Source organism: Tubulanus polymorphus, chromosome 7 (assembly GCF_964204645.1).
Source record: "Tubulanus polymorphus chromosome 7, tnTubPoly1.2, whole genome shotgun sequence".
Lineage (NCBI taxonomy): Eukaryota > Metazoa > Nemertea > Palaeonemertea > Tubulaniformes > Tubulanidae > Tubulanus > Tubulanus polymorphus.
This window is the reverse complement of record NC_134031.1, coordinates 7,787,257-7,806,515: the sequence shown is the minus strand read 5'-3', so window position 1 is coordinate 7,806,515 and position 19,259 is coordinate 7,787,257. Positions and strand designations below refer to the sequence as shown.

The 19,259-nt window shown below is 39.1% G+C and overlaps 2 protein-coding genes across 3 annotated transcripts in view; one reads left to right on the top strand and one right to left on the bottom strand.

Annotated features, from left to right (window-relative positions):
- Positions 1-3,606, top strand: part of LOC141907979 (chloride channel protein 2-like) — a 30,028-nt gene extending 26,422 nt beyond the window's left edge. For both annotated transcript variants that reach the window (XM_074797720.1, XM_074797718.1), the window contains one exon: positions 438-3,606. In XM_074797720.1, the coding sequence (XP_074653821.1) occupies positions 438-632 (195 nt within the window). In that variant the 3' untranslated portion in view covers positions 633-3,606. The remainder of the gene's footprint in view (positions 1-437) is intronic.
- A 2,629-nt stretch (positions 3,607-6,235) lies between these two features.
- Positions 6,236-18,506, bottom strand: LOC141909014 (protein jagunal homolog 1-B-like). Its single transcript, XM_074799339.1, has 2 exons — positions 18,449-18,506; positions 6,236-8,347 (listed from the first exon to the last, which is right to left on the bottom strand). Exon 2 carries the CDS (start codon positions 8,284-8,286, stop codon positions 7,705-7,707), a length of 582 nt encoding a protein of 193 aa, XP_074655440.1. The 5' UTR covers positions 8,287-8,347; positions 18,449-18,506; the 3' UTR covers positions 6,236-7,704.
- Positions 18,507-19,259: the final 753 nt, after the last annotated feature.

Genomic DNA, 19,259 nt, shown 5'->3' with positions numbered 1-19,259 from the left:
TCCACACACACGGCTTAACGAAAACAAGCAGAAAACATTTCTTGCACCGTGGAATCCATGGAGACAATTCACATCAATTCATGTATATGTCATGTGATGCAGTGATGCTCCCTGATTGGTTATACGGCCATGGATGTTTTGCAAAACACACAGACGAATAACGTTTTGTTAATGTTTTTTGCAAATCAAGCAGTGCTCATTTTGTGAAAAAAGTTTTTCTGTTTGGCGTTTTGTGTTTTAACTCCAACACACACGGCATAACAAAACACATAGAAAATGTTTTTCATGAGGAAAGAAACGTACGTGTGTAGAAAGATTATTAGTAATGATACCTGGTACGGCTTCAGTTTGGTATATGTGTACATTTTTTTGGGACACACTGTTTACATATAGAAAAATATTAGATAATGTAAATTTTGCTTGTTATTTTCCTGTAGGTTAGAAATGCAGTGGCTGGGGAAACGTCGAAATTCTATGATCGTGGAGCAGATCAAGAAGACAACCTGACGAGGCCAGTAATATCTATAAATGGAACTACAACGGATGAATCTGACGTGGAAGCTGGTGACATTAGATTTGTTGCAATTAACGATGAGGAAATGGAACTGAATCATCGAACGACGCATCTGTGAGTGGGTGATTTTCGAAATATGAATGTTTAATTTTAATTCCCTGATGAAAGCATTCCTGAATTGTATTAATTTCTTCGTCAATGTACTGTTATTATATTCCAAATCAGCCTACATTGAAAATGAAGTACAAGATGTAATCGTAAAACAGACTAGAATAACTGTAAAATATGTATTTGATTAGGCTTAACAAAAATGATACCTCGTTTCTCGTAGTTGGCCAGGTCACGTTTGTAAACTGAAATATAAGATTTGCAATCGGTGTATTTCTATAACTGCCAGGTCTGTTATTGTTAGCTTGATCATGATTTGAAAAAAACTTATGTACAGGGTAAGGCGGCTAGTCAAGTTAACTTTAAAGGTCAGCAGAGATGAGAAATATTTACATTTGTTTGTTTTTTTGGCTTTACGTCGCTTGGATCTTGGTTTCCCAAGACTAACACTATTGGCTTATTCAATTAACCTCACAACGGCTTTGAAGTGTTGCCCACATACTGTACAGCTTTACAGCTGTGAGTCTGGTAACAAGGTATCAATTTGTATTAGCCTAAAGTATCCTGTTTTCTGTTGTTGCGTTGTATTTCATTCAGTAGATAAAAAATCAGGGTCACCTCCCGTGGTGTCCCACTGAACGGGGCACAGTCTTACCAAGGTTTCATTACCGAGTATAGCTTGCCATAATTTGGATGCACCCGGTAGTCTGAAAAGCTGTTGCATTAAGGGGTCGAAATTGATACTACAATCGATAAAAGTAAGAAGAGCACATAGACCTCCACACAGAATACTGATAATGAATACATGTGGTTTCATGTTGAATATATTTTGAATATATATCTATAATATCTGAGTTTACAATTCTTCCTTTCATCAGTCGACCACCCACATCCCTTAAATGCATGTGGACTTAACTTGTTATGAACGGATCCTTTATGAACATGTACTAAGTGCTGTGTAATATGTTAGGTGACAAAATGTACATGGATCGGATCCGGATTTTCAATTTGGTTGAAATACATTGTATTTTGATGATACATTTTGGCCATTTAACCTGGAACCAAGTGAACTATTGTTTATCATTCGGATTCTACTTAATTCGGTAAAATCTGGGCAGTCCCTAGTCATCCAAAGTGAGTTCTATATTAGGCCCTATTAAGATTTTCAATGAAATTTCTTCTGTTGAGTAGGCTCAGTTTCACGAGAAAGTTAAAATTTTTGGTTTACTTGCTATTGCTTACTTCATAGTATCAATGAGAACAAAAATTGAAATTTTTACGGATTTAAGCTCAAACCTTTTCATGAACTGGGCCGTGATCTGTATATATGTAAATAAATGTATCAAGGTCAAATATTTTTAAAAAAAGTTAATGGCCACAATTTATGAAGTGTATGGCTTTATTTAATTAAGGGATGAGTCAACCACCTCTGCAGAGGTTACAGAGAATATTTATCAACCAAAGAATTTAAAAGCATATCTGTCGATTTAATGAATATTTTCTATTCTATTGCTTTCATTTTTCACATATTTTACTTGAAATTTGTTAGATACAAGTGTAGTTCAAACCAATTTCACAAATGATGGAAGTGTGGAATTGCATCAATATATCATGTGTTAATCTCTGCCAATGCTTGTGATGATCAACTTCTAGGCTTTATCCACCTTATATAAAAAAATTGTTTTCCTTTGGAATGATGTACAGTTTCTATGCAGGTGCCGGTATTATAAACCAGTGAAAAAGCTTACCCATCGAATAATGCAATTGACCAATAGTTGAATATAGTGTATGAAGTTACTTATGATTGAGTTTGATCCAAGGGTTAAGTTTGAATGGGAATGAATTGTAAAACGGAATCCGTTTGATATGGATATCCTAGGCAAAATTTGGATTTCATATTATCCAGATGTGGGTTAATAGAAGTCTTTCGTGATATATAAAGTCTTCATACAATTGAACCTCGTTAGTACCATTCAGCAAACAACGAAAACCTTAGTAATACGATAAATTTAAGAAATCCTGGCTTTTGTTATAGCATTTTCCAATAAAAATGTTTGCTTAGTACGATCACGTTAATACGAAATTCCTGGTAATAAGACGTAAAATTAGCTCCTACTAGCTCCTATTCATTTCTATCCTAGAAATTAGCACGCTTAGTACGATGGTCCGTACTGAGTTCCCCCTTTCTAAAAGTCAGACTAGTTCGTATTGTTTATGCGTTGTCTTGAGTTATCTATTGTGTGGTAGCGCTGACCACACCTAATAATAATAATGATTATATATTATCTTATATAGTGCGGTTATAAAATCTTAAACACTGTGCTTTACATTCTAAAACTACATTATAAAAGTACAAGTTAAAAAACACCTGCAATAAACTTCTTGATGGGTTGTCTGTTAGTAGGTTAAGGTAATATGGAATTGTTTTTATTAAATGATTAATACGAAATTCGGTTAATACGATGATCTTTTATTTTCCCACGGGCATCGTACTAACGAGGTTCGACTGTTGTATCAATGGTTTTCGTACCAATTAACCGAAACATGTTTGTTAATGAGGTTCAACTGTATTGAAGATTTGGATTGTACGTATTATAGCCGCGATCACACGGAGACAATCTGTGCCTAATTGGAGAGAGCACTCACTCGATACTAAACAATGCTCGAACAAAGTGAAGCAAGTTATTTCCGGAACCAGTTGCAGTTCAAACGCAATCATTTGTCTTGTGCTAAAATTTGGCTTGGGCCCAGTCCGCCATTTTTGGTCGGGCAAAATAGGCACGGGCCCGTGTGAACAGTTGTTCCTGGCCAAAATTGCTTGTGTGATCGCGGATAAAGATAATGAATCGTTAGATTTTTGCTACTGATGAGAAGATATTAAGCTTTTGAAATGCCTTCTACACACACGTTTATACCCTTCCAATGTTGCTAATCATGAATGATATAGTTTTGGGATTGTTATTTTGAAAATAAAATTGTTATTGTTGAGAATTAGATAATCGAGACCTGTTTGTTGTTTCTGCAGTGAAATTTTCCCAAAGACCTGGACGACTGCGGGTGTGACTAAACCTAAGCCCCCTAAACCTACGAAAGACCTTTTAGGTCTTATGTTTAGGGGGTCTTAGGTTTGTAATATATCTTGTCTGATCTTATGTTCTTTTTGTTAATTGACACCTACGTCTGCCGAGGTTTAAAGTTATTTTTGTTAATGGAGAATTGTTTACTAAACTAATTCAATTCAGCGAACCCCTAGGCAAGATTTTTATACTTCCACCTGCGTGATCAATAGAGTTAAATCACCTAAAGTTAGAACAGTAGAACTGGCGTAAGTCGGACACGTTGGGACAATGGGAAAATGTCCAACTCAGAAAAGTAAGTCGGATTTTGGGGGTTTCCTACGAAAAATCTGAGTTAGCTACAGATTAAGACCCTAAACCCTAACAACTGAATGACACGGGGTCAATACTCTAATTCTATAGCCGACGACTATTGTAAATATATGCTCAACATGTGTCCATCGACAGAAAAATTGATCTACCGGTGTATAATAGACGTTGCACCCCAGTGACGATCTTTTTGAAAAGAACTGAAATTAGCCGACCGACTTAGAGATTGGAAAATGCATTGCTTTGAAACTTTCGGAACATATATTTTAGCCAACTTAGCCGAATTTCTGACTCCTAGAATCCGACTTTGAGACAGATTTTGATAGGAAAATGAACTGAAAAAATGGGGGCCTTGGAATTTCAACTGACTTTGCCGATTTTCCGACTTACGCCAGTTCTACTGTATCACAGACAACCTCCATGATAGACTCATAGCTCAATGCTTAGATCATTACTATTATGTGACCCCCGTAGAGCGGGTGACATCTTTTGTTACTTGCATTGTGCAATTTTCCCTCGTTTATTGCTCTGCACATTACATGCAATTTTTTTTCAACGTTGGTAGGTGTAGAGGTTAGGCCCAACAATTACACCAATTGGAAATCAAGTGTCTCACTCTTCTATTATGGCCACCACAGCAGTCATTTTGAATTTCTTGTTAACGCTGTAGATACTACGAAGGGCGTGTAATTTCCTTGAAAATTAGCTGTTATCCATTTTCAAATTACTCACTCTTTCAGAATGGCCCCCAAGGTGGAATCTTGGCAATTCTCTATGGCGCTCTACACTTCAAAGTACACATCGTTTGTTTCAGGCTCTTCCGATATGGCCACTGTGGCAGACATAATGAATTCCTTCTCATTGCTCTGGACACTACAAATGTACAGTAATTCCATGTTCTTGAAAATTGGCTGGTCCATGGATTACACCTACCTGAAAATCAGCTTTATCACTCCCCAAATAGACATCTTTAATTATCTGTTAGCTTTCTACACACACCAAGTGACGATTTCTTGAAACTTGGAAGTTGTGATGGGCTAGGTCCACAGATAACTACCGTTGAAATACCATTTTTCGCTCTTTCAAAATGGCCACCGCCTACCATATTTCTTAACAGACAGGGGTGAATGAAATACTTTCTACGTCTGTCAGTTGTATATCGCATAAATGCATAGAAAGATTTATAAGCTCCACTTCATCAAATTTACAACCAGTTATAACACATATATACGTCACAACCTCTTATGACCATCAAATTTTTTCCAAGACAAAACCTATAGACATTTCAAGTCAGTGATTGACATCATCGAACTTCGATCTATGACATCATCATGAACTATACTATAGAATTTCAAGATCCTACATACAATCTAAGTATTGAGATAGCCGGAAATGCTTTCAAAAAGCCTTTTCGCCTACAAAATGCCAATTTTGCAAACAAATATGGCTGTGACGGCCATCTTTGCAACAATCCTACATACGAATATACGAGCCAAACAAAAAACAGACAAGGCGATCACTATAGAGCATCTCGATGCGGGGCCTGAATAAATCCTAACAGTAAGTACAGTCGACCTCACCTTAATCGTCAGCGTGTAATTTGTGATTCCAGCATTATCATCATTTTTCTTCAAGAACGGATAAATGCTTTGATAATTCCTTACCGTTTTTGTGGTTAATTCGTCATATTGCTTTAATCCTCACTGTATTGCTGGTCCAACCAATGTTTATTTTGATATCAATGGGTACCTGATAACTACGTACCAATTTTTATTTTCACTACACTTTATGAATGCATGGAAATTATCAAGCCAGTCAGATAGATCTCATGATAACACAGGTTCTTTAAGTAAAACAAAGCCTGCTGATAAGAGTCAGAAAGTCAAAATGCGCAATTCGTCAATCAGATAAAAACGATCAAAACAAGGTCGACAGTACTTTTCCGACAAAGCTCTAGGATTTCATTGGCGGTATGGCAAAGGGTGAGAGGTGGTATAACAAGAGCTATTTACATACATATAGATACCAAATGAACTGTGCACAAGGAAATTCTTGGCAATAGGTGAATTTTGACTATACTTTCAGAATCTTACGGCCTAAAAACAAAATACTTATCAGGGCCTATCATAAATTTTTCCATAAGTAAGCACTTAGACTGTACAAATGCATGAACAAATGCATGAAAGTAAAAAATTTGGAGATGCTAAACAAATATAAAACGTGTCAATTCAATTTAAACGACATAAATAGATTTTATTTAATCAGGTCTTGACAAAAATATGCTTAAAAAGCAATAAGGTTAAATGAACAATATTGAAAAAATCTCCATGTACTTAATAGCATTGATTGTACATAATACCCTTTGACATGTGATTAAATGCTCTGGCCAATGGTAGATGTAAAACACCAAGTCTTTATAAGTGACAGCAGAAAAATTCTATGGCAATGAACTTTCTGAAGAGAAGAGATATTGAAGAAAAATAGGCAATGGAGTAAAGAAATATCGAGAAGAAAAACATTGATTAATCCATTTGAAGCGACAAGAAGAAAAGAGTCATGCAGGAAAACAGGATGAAAGATGTAGTAAAAAGTACCAAAAAATTCAATGTAATTTCATGATTTTAACGCTTACAATTTGAAGACATACCCGGTAACTTGCATAATTAATTCATTACAGCACGGATCGACTATAATTCAAAAGACCCTTTCAGGAAAGACGGCTGCCCAAGAATCACACATAACAGCAGCCATTTTGGCAATGAGTTAATCGCTGATTGTTTGGGATTATTTGCTGCATTCGTTTAAAAATTATAGATGAACGATTTTGGGCGGGGGAATTTTTGGATTGGTTTCGTAGACTTCTCGAAAGCGATGATTCACTTCGGCTGAAGTGCGTGTAAATGCTGATCATATTCCACTGAGCTGGCCCAAAATGATTTGAATATCATCTCAAACTTTGGAGCAGAAATCATTCATCACTTGAATTCTCCAGCTAACTTTGATTTATGTAAAATGCAAGAGAGAGTTTGCAATTCCAGTTACGATTACTGATATCGATGACATGTTATCATCAGAAAAAGATCATCAGAGTCTAAGCCGTGTTTTATTACCGGTATAGACAGGACTGGTGACTGAATGAAGAGTAATTGAATAATGAGATGAAGTTTTAGTTTTATCTTAAATTGAATTTAAATTCTCAAAGATTCCGAACACACTGTAGACTCCACCTAACTCAGTACGGTAGGCCCGTATTTAGAGGGGATTCGGGGGGTTCGAAAGAAACCCCGCTTATCGATGACGTTCTCCCCAGATGTCAGCCTATAGACAACTTGATAATCATTTTTAAAAAAAGGAAATTAAAAGAAAAATTTTTTACGCCCCGTAGACTTAGGTGATATTAACAACTGATATCTAAGTTAAACTTTCACAAATATCAAACCCCCTGCAAGACAGGGCTGGCTACAAGCCTGTACCGACCAATTCGGTAAAAAATATGCACCGATTCTCAACTCGGTGAAATATTTCCAGTCCCAACGCTACCGAGTAAGACAGATATTTGTATTCTTAATGATTCGAAACGTTCATCCATTTTCATCTGGAAGTTTAACTTCCCACCACATTCATAATCCACATCTACGAAACCATTCCCTTAAAAAATTATTCTCTGTGACGACACGCGCAGCAAGTTCACGGCGATCATTTCTTCTTCTTATTCGTCGTCGTCGACCTCCACGATTTGAGCAGTTGCATCGAAAAATATATCGCGAACATGTGAATTTGAATCGCGATCGTCAAGAAAATAAACATCAGCACAACGTACGGGAAACCGAGTACGTAAGCCTTCACCTTGCGCTCCTTGACGAAGTCCATCAACTCGTATCCCTTATAAAACACAGCGTACGTGACGGGCATTATACCGAATACGACATTACCGACGATACACTGCTTCAGTAGAACGGATGCATTTTTTGACAGCGACAGTAGTCCAAATACGGTGGATGTTATACTGATCAGCCACATAAACTGCCACGGTTCAGCCGCGGGTAAGCGTAGGTCAAGCACGGCTGCCGGTGGCTTCATGTTCACGGCTTTCATGAGACTCTCCAGACACGATACGAGAACGAGGACGAACAAACTTGCGTGTAGAGCGCCGATCTTTTTCAATCGTGATTTGTTGAGCACGCTGATTTTGTAATGCATCGCTACTCGCTCACGATGAGCAAAATCGCTGCCATCTGAACCGGATGGTCTGGCCTCGCCTTGTCGAAAAGACATCATTTTGTCGTTCCTATTTTAGTGTTTAAAGCAGATTCACAGTTCTGACCTCGTCTTGATGATCCTACAATCAATCAAATAAAATTATTAAACATATTTTTTGACGCCTTATAAAACGTTACCATTATGAAACCTAAACAATGTTAACCATTCAGCGTCATTTTACAAACGACAGCCGTAAATCGATGTGCAAAACGTCACAGGTCTATGTGTACACAAATAAGCTATCTGGCAAAATATTATTGACATAGATGTAGAATGGCTTCCTTTGATTATATAATGACCTATATTTGAACGTCAAAATGTTATATTGCAATGAATATCATAAGAAGACGTATTGTAATAGTAAAGGATGTATGATTATATCAGAAGCGGCAGGCATAAATAGAAATGATAAGTAAATCGGATTATTCGGTTAAAGGGCGGATGTATACACGATTTGGAAGTCTGATATAAAAGTCAGACCCTGACGTGGGCATGCCGGTGGAATGACGAAGCTATCTACGATGTGTGTAGGGCCGGCGTGAATTTCATCAGCGGCTACAAGCGGTCAATATGAAAATGTGTAAACATATAATTTCAATATTCAAACGTTTTAGAAAATATGTTTGATATCAGGAGTATGCAGGTTTCGTGAGATTAGCAATTTATAATAGCATAGCTATCATATACGGCTCCACGTCCTCTGATGGCATGTGTATTAGGTGACAACTCAATTCAATTCTTTATTGATCCTTATTACATTGAAATTTCGGGATAAAATTCCCAAATTCAATAAATACAAATTTTAAAATAAATTAATGCAACATACATGACACACGGGTAATTCATACAGAACAACATAAGCATGTTATTTTAAATGACAATGTCTACTTCAACCCACCCAGACTCAAGACTCTAGGATATCGAGTGACAGCCAAACCCGTGGCCCGGGCCGGCTGGCTAGGCCACACGATATGCTCGAAGACATGATGAAGCAGACATCAGAAGAGCTCGTTCTTCAACCATGGAGGCAATGAAGTTGCAGACCAGCTTAGAGGCATAAGTAAATGAAGTCGGTCGCAAGTTCGCGATCAATTATTGAGAATTTTCAATAAAAAAATTTAAACCACTACTAGAGTCGAAGACCCGCTGTATCATCTACCCAATCGCCAAATCTCATTATTCCCCAAATTTTTTAAAACGTCGATTTCAAATTTGCAATTCCACATGAGCTTAGCCCAGAAATTATACATTTTTTTCGCAGGCGTCAAATAATTTTCTAAAATTAATTTTCTTGTTTAAGACCAATTTAACCTTTTCAGTGCGTCTACACCACAGTGCGGTGTACGAATCAGTGATGGATTTTGCTAGTACATTATTGATTTAATTAGTAATTACTAATTATCTCTTTTGAAAGATGGCAGCACCTGTCAAACATAGTGAAATACTAGTAACTAACAATATACCGCGCCGCAGTGTCGACGCACTATAGTGGTAATCCCGTTATTCAACACAGTAGGGTGGAATTTTTCAGAATTTTCAAATTATCTTCAGCACTATAGGGTATCAATTAGCCAGCACTGAAAGGGTTAACAGTTGCTGCATTTCCAGTGCAAACAGTAGACAGGATATAGAACATGGGATAGTTGAGAGGGAACAGAAACTAAGGATCCAGGAACATCACGCCTGAATTGCGCGCCAATCTGACAATTCCAACCCCCTCTGGTGAACACAGAACGGTGAACCCAGTGACTATGTTGTTAATTCACCACAGTCATCGAACAGGTCATGATCTACAACATTATTGTATTAAATGACTTCAGATTTCAATGGCTTATAGTCCTATAGAATTGTTGCTGAACTAAAGCAGGAAACAGCAGGCTAGAGCTATCAAGTGTAATATACACTTTTCTATGATTAACCCATTATAGACGCTGCGACTTCATATATGTATTCCTGTATAACACACGCTTAATTAGCAAATCCAATTTGCATATAAAGATTAAGTAGAGTTGCAGTGTGAAAACTACTGAAAATCATGGATAACAACCATTGGTTATTTTGAGGATAATTATACAGGCTTTCTATTATTGCAGCTGTATAGTAAAAGTTTGACCTTTGACACCCTCAAACTATAGGTGGCGCTATAGTACAGCGGATGTACTGCAGAGATACAAGTCGAATGTCGACGGACATTCTGCAGTCTATTAGGTTAAAAAACTCTCCACGATCCAAGATAAGTGGAGTCTACTGCATCAACTCTTCTGCAAAATTCATGATTTCTTTCAAGTGAATTTATAGGCACTACAGTAACCAGTAATTTTGGGGAAAATATGTAGGGCCTATCCAGTTAACACGTTCGCTGCCACCTAGTGGTTTAAGGTCCGGTCGCCATTGCCAACGCTAATTTTTGACATTATACAATTTATATGCTGCCAGCACTATTTGTACGTTGATAAATCAATACACTGATCTATTTTAGTATAAAAAACCACATGACGAGATAACTCGTCACTGGCAATGGTGAAGAGATTCTCAATTTTTTTTTGTCCCCATTGCCAGTGAAAAGTGTGAAAAATCAAATAAAAATCTAAAAGAATAAAGGTTTTATTGTAAAAATGATATAGAATGATTTTAGTCGTTATATTCTCTCTAAATATTGGCCGAAAAAGAAGCTAAAATTCATTGCTTTCTGAAGATTCTTTTGAAAAAATTTCAAGTGTGCACCAGACTTGAGTTACCCCCATTAAATAATATCTTAGTCTCTCCATACTACCAGACAATTGTAAGCTGTTTTCTCGCCTCTGCCAGGTCATTCATAACGCTATGAAATGACATTGAATCGATGACGATATAACTCGTCATGGCAAACTGCGGTGCACCCACCATGACGATTTATCTCGTCAGCGTGTTAAGGGTATTTTGTCTACTTCAATAAGATATACTGATTTTGATAATAAAATGATTATTTTAGGGTTAGGATTAAAGTCTAAAAGAGGGTTCATTTTAGGGCTAGGATTAGGGTCAGGTGTAGTTATAAAACATTTGGTGAAATTCAGTGAGCCTTGGTGGTCAAGTGGTCAGGCGCAATGCTTGCAATATGCTGGCCCGGGTTTAAATACTGGTCTACTATATCTAACTCTAACCTCCACTGCGTGGTTCGGATAAGCCAATCAGAGCGAGTTATCCACAAAATATCCACTTCCAAATTTCAAACATCTGTGGTGCTGTGACGGAGAAGTAGGCCTACTCAGGAACCGAGGATGCAGAGATCCTCCCCTTGTAGGGCTGTACATTTTGTAGACAAAATGCATAAATTTTGATTGCCTAGAACTTTAGATTAGAAAATATTTGGCCTATGAAATTATAGCGTAATCCAGATTAGGTTGAACTAATACTAGGCGTACCGTACAACACCAACATGTATCATCCACTTCAATATCATTTATAGGCCTCTTCAACTTTACTTGAGAGGGCATCAGAGCTCAAATCAGTTTTGGTACCAGATATAGGTCTTAATTGTTAAGGGGGTAGCTCCAAAAAATTTCTCACCCCCTCGACTATTGATTTTTTTGGGGAAAATCGGGCAAAAAATGGCGCAATTTACAGCATCAAACAAGAATGCGAAAGCTAGCGGAGCAACCAGTGCATGACAGACAGGAGACGGTCACGGCATAATGGCCCTGATACCGGTCAGAGTCCGAGCTAAAGACGAACTTGCAGAAATAGTCACGTATGTGTTCCTCGACCCGGAAAGTTCGATATCTTTGTGCACCGCCGAACTCGTCAGTCCATGGATCAGGCTCACATGATAGTCACGAGTTCGATATCGGATAACCAGCAGCTACATGAAATCGATCGTCGCCTGACAGAAATGTTCAATCACGACTTTCCGGAAAGAATAATTGAAGACAAGAAGCAGTGGTCGCAAGAGGACAAAGCCTTCATGGATAAGATAAGCGGCAAAGTCGAGCTAGTGAACGGCCATTATGAGATACGTCTGCCTCTGAAGGACGCGAAGATGCCATGCTACAAGTCGATGGCCATGCTTCGTTAGAATAGCCTAAAGAGAAGGCTTAACGCCGACACGAAGTTCCGAGAAGATTATACGTCTTTCATGCAGTCAGTTATCGAAAAGGGATACGCTGAAATCGTGCCTGATTGCGAATTAAACAAAGAGACAGACGTTTGGTACCTACCGCACTACGGGGTGTATCACCCAAAGAAGAACAAGATAAGAGTGGTTTTCGATTGCGCGGCGAAGTACCATGGAGTTTCTCTAAATGATGCACTTATGCAGGGACCCGATTTGATTAACGCCTTTGTCGGTGTTCACCTCAGATTCAGGCAAAATCGAGTAGCGGTCACTGCGGACATCGAGGCAATGTTTTAGTGTCCAAGTCTTAGTGCCTAAAGAAGACACAGATTATCTTAGGTTCCTGTGGTGGAAAGACGGAGACCTCAATTCTGAGCCCACCTGTTACCGCATGAAAGTGCACCTTTTCGGTGGTGTCTCATTGGCTACATCTAGCCCTTGCGTCGTACAGCCGAGAATGGGGACGTCGAAAGAAGACCCAAAGCTGTAGAAGGAATTAAGCGTTCGTTCTACGTAGATGACTGCCTGAAGTCTCTCAATTCTGACGAAGAAGCCATCCGCATCCTGGGAGACATCGTATACAGATGGAAGGCGGTTAGTCACGCCGTCATGAAAGCGTTCTAACACGAAGAATGGTCACCAAGCGTCAATTTAGACTTGGACAATAATCGACTGCCAACAGAGCGCGCCCTAGGTGTCACCTGGGACGTTGAAAACGACAGCCTAACCTTTAACATTAGCTTGGATCGAAACAAACCTGCCACTCGTCGGGGTATTTTGTCAGTCGTTAGTTCGGTTTACGACCCCTTAGGGCTAGTGTCACCGTATATTCTGCCAGCCAAGATCCTGCTGCAAGAGTTGTACAGAGACAGCATCAGATGGGATGAAGCAATCACCCGAGTCCAACAAAGGCGATTCGAAGCCTAGGCCGACAGAATTACCACTCTAGAACTAGTCTCGATTCCACGATGCCTCGCCCCTCAACGATCAGACGCGCCAAAAGTACCAACTCCACTACTTCACCGACGCAAGTGAAACGGGGCATGGTGTTGTTTGTTATTTGTGAGTAGCTGACCCATCCGGCAACGTCACGTGTAGCTTGGTAATCTCGAAATCTAGGGTTGCGCATCTAAAGAAGATAACCACGCATGGAGCTCATCGCTGTGACTCTTGCAGTTCGCTTGCACAGCATGGTAGCCAGAGAACTAGATATCGAGTTCGACGAAGTCTTCTACTGGACGGACAGCATGAGTGTCCTAAGATGTATCGCAAATGATACGGCGAGATACCAAACATTCGTGACCAACCGAGTAAACGTCATAAGAGCCAGCAGACTTCGTCTCAAGAGGTTTGCAACCAAGCAAGTCCCCAGTAAAGGATGAGATGTCCCCAGTAAAGGATGAGATCTGGTTTAACGGACCAGAATTCCTCATCAAAGACTGATCAGAATGGCCGCTCGACGTCGTGGATCGAAGTCTAGTCGACAGTCGTGAATTAAAAAGACCCGTCGCTGCTACTTTGGTCGTTTGTATTACGCAGCCTATTGATAAGCTCATTGAACATTACTCAGATTGGTGGCATCTGAAGCGTGGTGTGGCGTGGCTCCTACTGTTCGGCCAAGAAAACTTGGCCCGACGAAACCCGCCGGAGCGACAACCGTGTTCTTAAATCGATCCGTCATAGAGGAGGCAGAGTTGCTCCTAGTAAAGCATTCGCAACAGAAGACCTTCAGCTCCGAGCACGAGCAGCTGAAAACCGATGCACGGGTAAAACGAGCTAGCCAGCTGCAAGGTCTCGACGTATTCCTGAACGATGATGTGATTCGGGTCGGTGTTCGCCTTGAACGCGCAATAGGGCCTTTCGACCAGAAACACCAAATTGTATTATCAAAAACCTCTCGCATATCGTTGCTCATATCGGAAGACGCGCACAGAGCCGTAGGGCACATGGGCAAGAATTCTATTCTGCGATACGTGGGACAAAGGTTCCGGATTACTCATTGCCCCGGCTTTATCAAATCGATAATAACGAGTGCGTCGATCGCCGGAAATATCGTGACGATAAGGTCGACCAAAAGATGGCCGATTTACCGAAAGAGCGTTTAGCGACTGACAAACTACCGTTCTCAAACACCGGCGTGGATTACTTCGGCCCCTTCGATGTAAAAGCCGGGCGCAGCGTTGCGAAGCGCTATGGCGTCGTTTTTACGTGTATGGCCAGCAGGGCCGTTCACCTGGAAGTCGCGAATTCGTTAGATATGGATTCATGTTTCAATGATATAAGGTGCTTCATAGCTAGGCGTGGGGCAATCAAAAAAATGCGGTCTGATAAAGGCACCAACCTAGTTTGCGCCAGTGCCGACATGAAGCATGCGTTGGAGAGTCTGGATAAGGATGATATCACGGTCTTGCCTCGAAAAGCATTTTGAGTGGAGCTTTAACCCTCTGCTAGCCTCACATTTCGGCGGCATCTGGGAACGAATGATCAGATTGGTACGCAAAATTGTGTTCCACTTTTTGCGCGGACAATCAAAAGCCCTGAACAACGAAATGCTTAGCACAGTGTTTTGTGAAGCGGAGTCAATACTCAACAATCGTCCGCTGTACGAAATGGACATGAACAACCCTAATGATCCAAGACCCATCACTCCAAATCATCTTCTGCTCCTGAATCCAAAATTCGATTTCCAATTGGCGTTTTCACGAAAGAAGATGGGTATGCGAAGCATAGATGGCGTCAGGTTCAATACTAGGCATCGTTGTTCTGGAAAAGATCGTGTGAGGAATATATGGCGCTGCTTCAAGTTCGGTCAAAATAGTCTCGGTTGCGTCAAAATGTCGTAGTTGGGGACGTTGTCCTTATTATGGATTCAAGGGTGCGTAACTCGTGGGCCCTCGGTAGGGTAGTCAGTGTTGAGCCCGACTCTAAAGGTTATGTTCGAGCTGTTAGTGAATTTCGTAGACCTGTAGCCAAGCTATGTGTATTAGTAGAAGCAGACTAGCCGTAAGACTTTGTACACTCGTACTTAGCATTTAATCTGTCATTTTAACTATGTTGCTGCAATAACTTACGTTTTAGGACAATCGGTCTACCTATTAAATCAAGTGCAGTTTCTTTTTAAATTCTTTATAGGCCCTACATGTAGTCTATACTGTATTTTAGTAGTTATGTAGTGATCTAGTTTAGTATAATCGATGCAAGGTTTCTACCCCCCCTTAAGGAGATTTTTTAGTGTTTTGAGTTGCATTTATATGGTTGTGTTAAGTGAAATAAGTCATAATTTGCTGTATGTTTAGAGGCGTCAAAGCATTTGACCCGTTATGTAAGGATGTCATAGGACCTTGCCCATTTGGGGGGCTGGTATGTTGCGGCAAATACTTCCCTTGTTTTAGTGTTTGGCCTGGGTGGTGGTGTGGCGCCACCTGGTGAGCGGAAGTGGTGATGGTTTGGCTTTGTGGAAATTTGGATCAATCGTTTCTTTTAGTATTTTAGCGTAGGCCTACATCTTTTTAGAAGTTTTAGACGGTCATATGCTTTGGTAAGACATTTTACAACTCACATATATTATCTATAACATTTGCCATTCTTTCCGAGTAGTTATATTTTGTACTAAGCGTTTGAGCTCGCCTTCAGAGCCTTTTTCTAAAGTTTTTGAGACTTTGATTTTAGTGCCTTATGATATCCATAGATGGCAGCACCTGTTTGTCAGTTTTTGAATATGTTTGATATGCAATTTTTAGTAAATGCTTTATTTTGTTTGACTTGCGGTCACAGGGGTTTGGCGATGGGCTTGGATTTTATTTTGGGGTAGTTGATAATCTCGTGAGAATGGCGCTAAATATGAACTGCGAATAAATCCAAAATATCACGGAAAATACCTTGTGTTTATATTGTTTATTTATCTGCTATAAAGTTCCGATAAACAATTGGTCATCATTGTCGCAACGCTTTACTATATAAAATCACAAGGGATGAAACGCCTTCAAGTCGCGCCAGCCAGAAAGTTGGGACAGCCACGTGACTTAACACTTCTTATTTGACTGACGTGAACCTGAAGCATCTAAGATGGAAACTATGATACGAAAAATATTTGAGATAACTTACATTCAAATGCATTTTTTGTCTATGAATTATAAATTTGATCATAATTTATTCTTTATAAGCTATTAACTTCATATGAATCATAATCTGACAATTGATATCGGTCAGTGAATATGTTAACTTTTCATGTTGAAGTTTTAAATGTGATGACATCATCAGACTGTCACGTGAATGTCCCTACTTTCTGGCTGAAAATTGGCGTTGCATCCCTTGTGATTTTATATATAGCGTCACGACCGTGTGATAATGATTTTTTATCGGAACTTTAAAGCGGATAAATAAACAATACAAACACAAGATATTTCCGTGATATTTTGAATTTATTCGCAGTTCATATTAAGCGCCATTCTCGAGAGATTATCAACAACCCCGAAATAAAATCCAAACCCATCGCCAAACCCCTGTGCTTGCAGTCAATCGTGACGTTTCATTTAAAGAAGAATAAACTACGCTACGCATTGCCACCGGCACTTGAATATGGGCTTTAATAATGGATAAATATTTAATAATTCACCAGCCATACGTTGTTCCTACTTCGATAATCCGCCATGTTTTATAATATTTTACCCATGATGCAAGGCGCGCCCGTCGTTTAACTATACTATACAGAAAGGCTGTAAACGATCCTATCTCCGTTATGCTTAAATCTACCCGCAATTATCGGGACAGCCGAACACTGCCGATGATTGCCAAAGTACGTCCTTAGTGTCAATTTTAATCCTGAAATATAAGGAGCGCCCATAATTTCAATTGTAGATGATTTTTTTGGAAACATTGACACTGTTTTAGCTCCATTAAAGATTTTGACTGGCAACAAAATTGATTTTTGAAAATTTGCGATGCCTCTTCAGGATTGCCGTGACGTCATCTGTCCCTATATTTGCAGGTAGATTTAAGCATTACGGAGATAGGAGCGTTTCCAGCCTTTCTGTATAGTATAGTTAGACAAAGGATGCGCTTTGGATCATGGCATCGGGTAAAACAGTTGGGCATTCCTTTACTTTCGCACCGCACTATGTTCCACTCTGTCTACGTCCTTCAAACTTATGTCACTGTTGTATTTTTGTATGAGGAATCTTATGGTGAAGTCCGTTTTTTAATATCTCCAACAGAAAATAAAATTCGCTTTTTTTTCACAGGTGATGGTCATCTCGTCAGCAATTATTTTTTGGTTGTGTTAAAAAGTCGTAATAGGATCAATTCATTTCAATTGATTTTATTGATACAGAAAAGTATGAAAAATATTTCAAGTATTCAACATCTAACAAATAATGTTTGTAAATGTGTAACGTTGTTCATAAAATCCTAAAAATAAATTTACAATTTTCCTTAAATAGGTTGTTTTTCTTTTTGATATGGGAAAGTCACACGGGCGGCTACTGGGATCCTGGGCATCTCTGTCGGTAGTTAGTAAGACCGGAGGCCATAGTCCGACTTTTACTGATTCCCAACATGGCGACCATTTGCAGCACGTAAAAACTGGAGGAAGAAAATTTTATAAAAAAGCGAATTTTATTTTCTGTTGAGAGATATTAAAAAACGGACTACACCATAAGATTCCCCATACAAAAATACACCAGTGACATAAGTTTGAAGGACGTAGACAGAGTGGAACATAGTGCGGTGCGAAAGTAAAGGAATGCCAACAGTTGCATCATGGATAATTAAGATGGCAACCCCGTTGGTGTTTTTATCGTAGATTACGATTAAGTTTATCATTTTTAACACACCAACAAGGTCAAAGCCCATATTCAAGTGCCTGTGGCATTGCAAACACTGAAACAGTGATCGTGTTTTATTTTACTTTTTTTAGTGGATTGATGATTCAGTTGCACGAGGAACAATCAATTCAAGTTGAACTTAATGGTGTATTTTTTCTATGATTCAGCCCCATTCAATGTAGAAGATATGTTGCAATTCTCAAAAACAGTTTAAAATGCATCAAAAATAGACGATAGAAAATTAAATCGCATCAGCGCAACCTACCCTGAAAAGGAGATGTCCAGAGCGCTAGCCAGAATCAGCGATCGCTGCCCACCCTTCTGGAAGAAAGAGGAACTACAGTGGCACGTGGGATGACTCCGAGAATTTTCAAATCACAACGTCCATTTCAGAAAGATCAATTAACCCTTTCCCGTCTGAGGCCAAACAAATTATACCTTGTTTCTCATTTATTAAGGGAAACTGTATGACGAAAAGTGACCCGGCAGGCAGCATTTCATTTTTATTCTTTCCACAAAAAAAGTATGAAATTTGACATATTTCCATCAGGCCGGCCTTTTTTTATTTTTATTCAAGAAAAGTTTCCACTGAAAAATTTTAGAGAAAAAAATAAAAAGTACAGGATATGGTTTTCGGCGTTCTAATCATTTGTCAAATACCATTCTAGTAGCTTAGGTCTATTTTGATTGCCAGATGTCGGATAATTCCTTCGTACACCTTCCCCCCAATTTTCGAGGGCACTTCAACTATTCAACTATTTTTATAAATATCCAGGATGGAAACCGCAAGGACTAACCGCAAGCCTAAGTTTAGATGTCAGACCTTGGATCATTCCTAACTTCCGTGGCTTTTTCTTCCGTGGCTGCGAAGCGTTCTAGAATAAGCTTTAGCAAATAGCAACGAAACGCCATGCCGGGAAGTTATTGTTCAATTACGTGATACCGGTACTAATTAAGCGCTACGAATTAAGAATCTAAAAGTAAATGAAAATATAATTCTCGAAATCCATGGCAAGAATCATTATCATCAGCATGAACAAAATACAAATGAGTTCAAGTTGTATTTGTTCGTTTGG

Coding starts and splice junctions, on each gene's coding strand:
- LOC141909014 (XM_074799339.1), bottom strand. CDS start 8,286: ATGATGTCTTTTCGACAAGGCGAGGCCAGACCATCCGGTTCAGATGGC.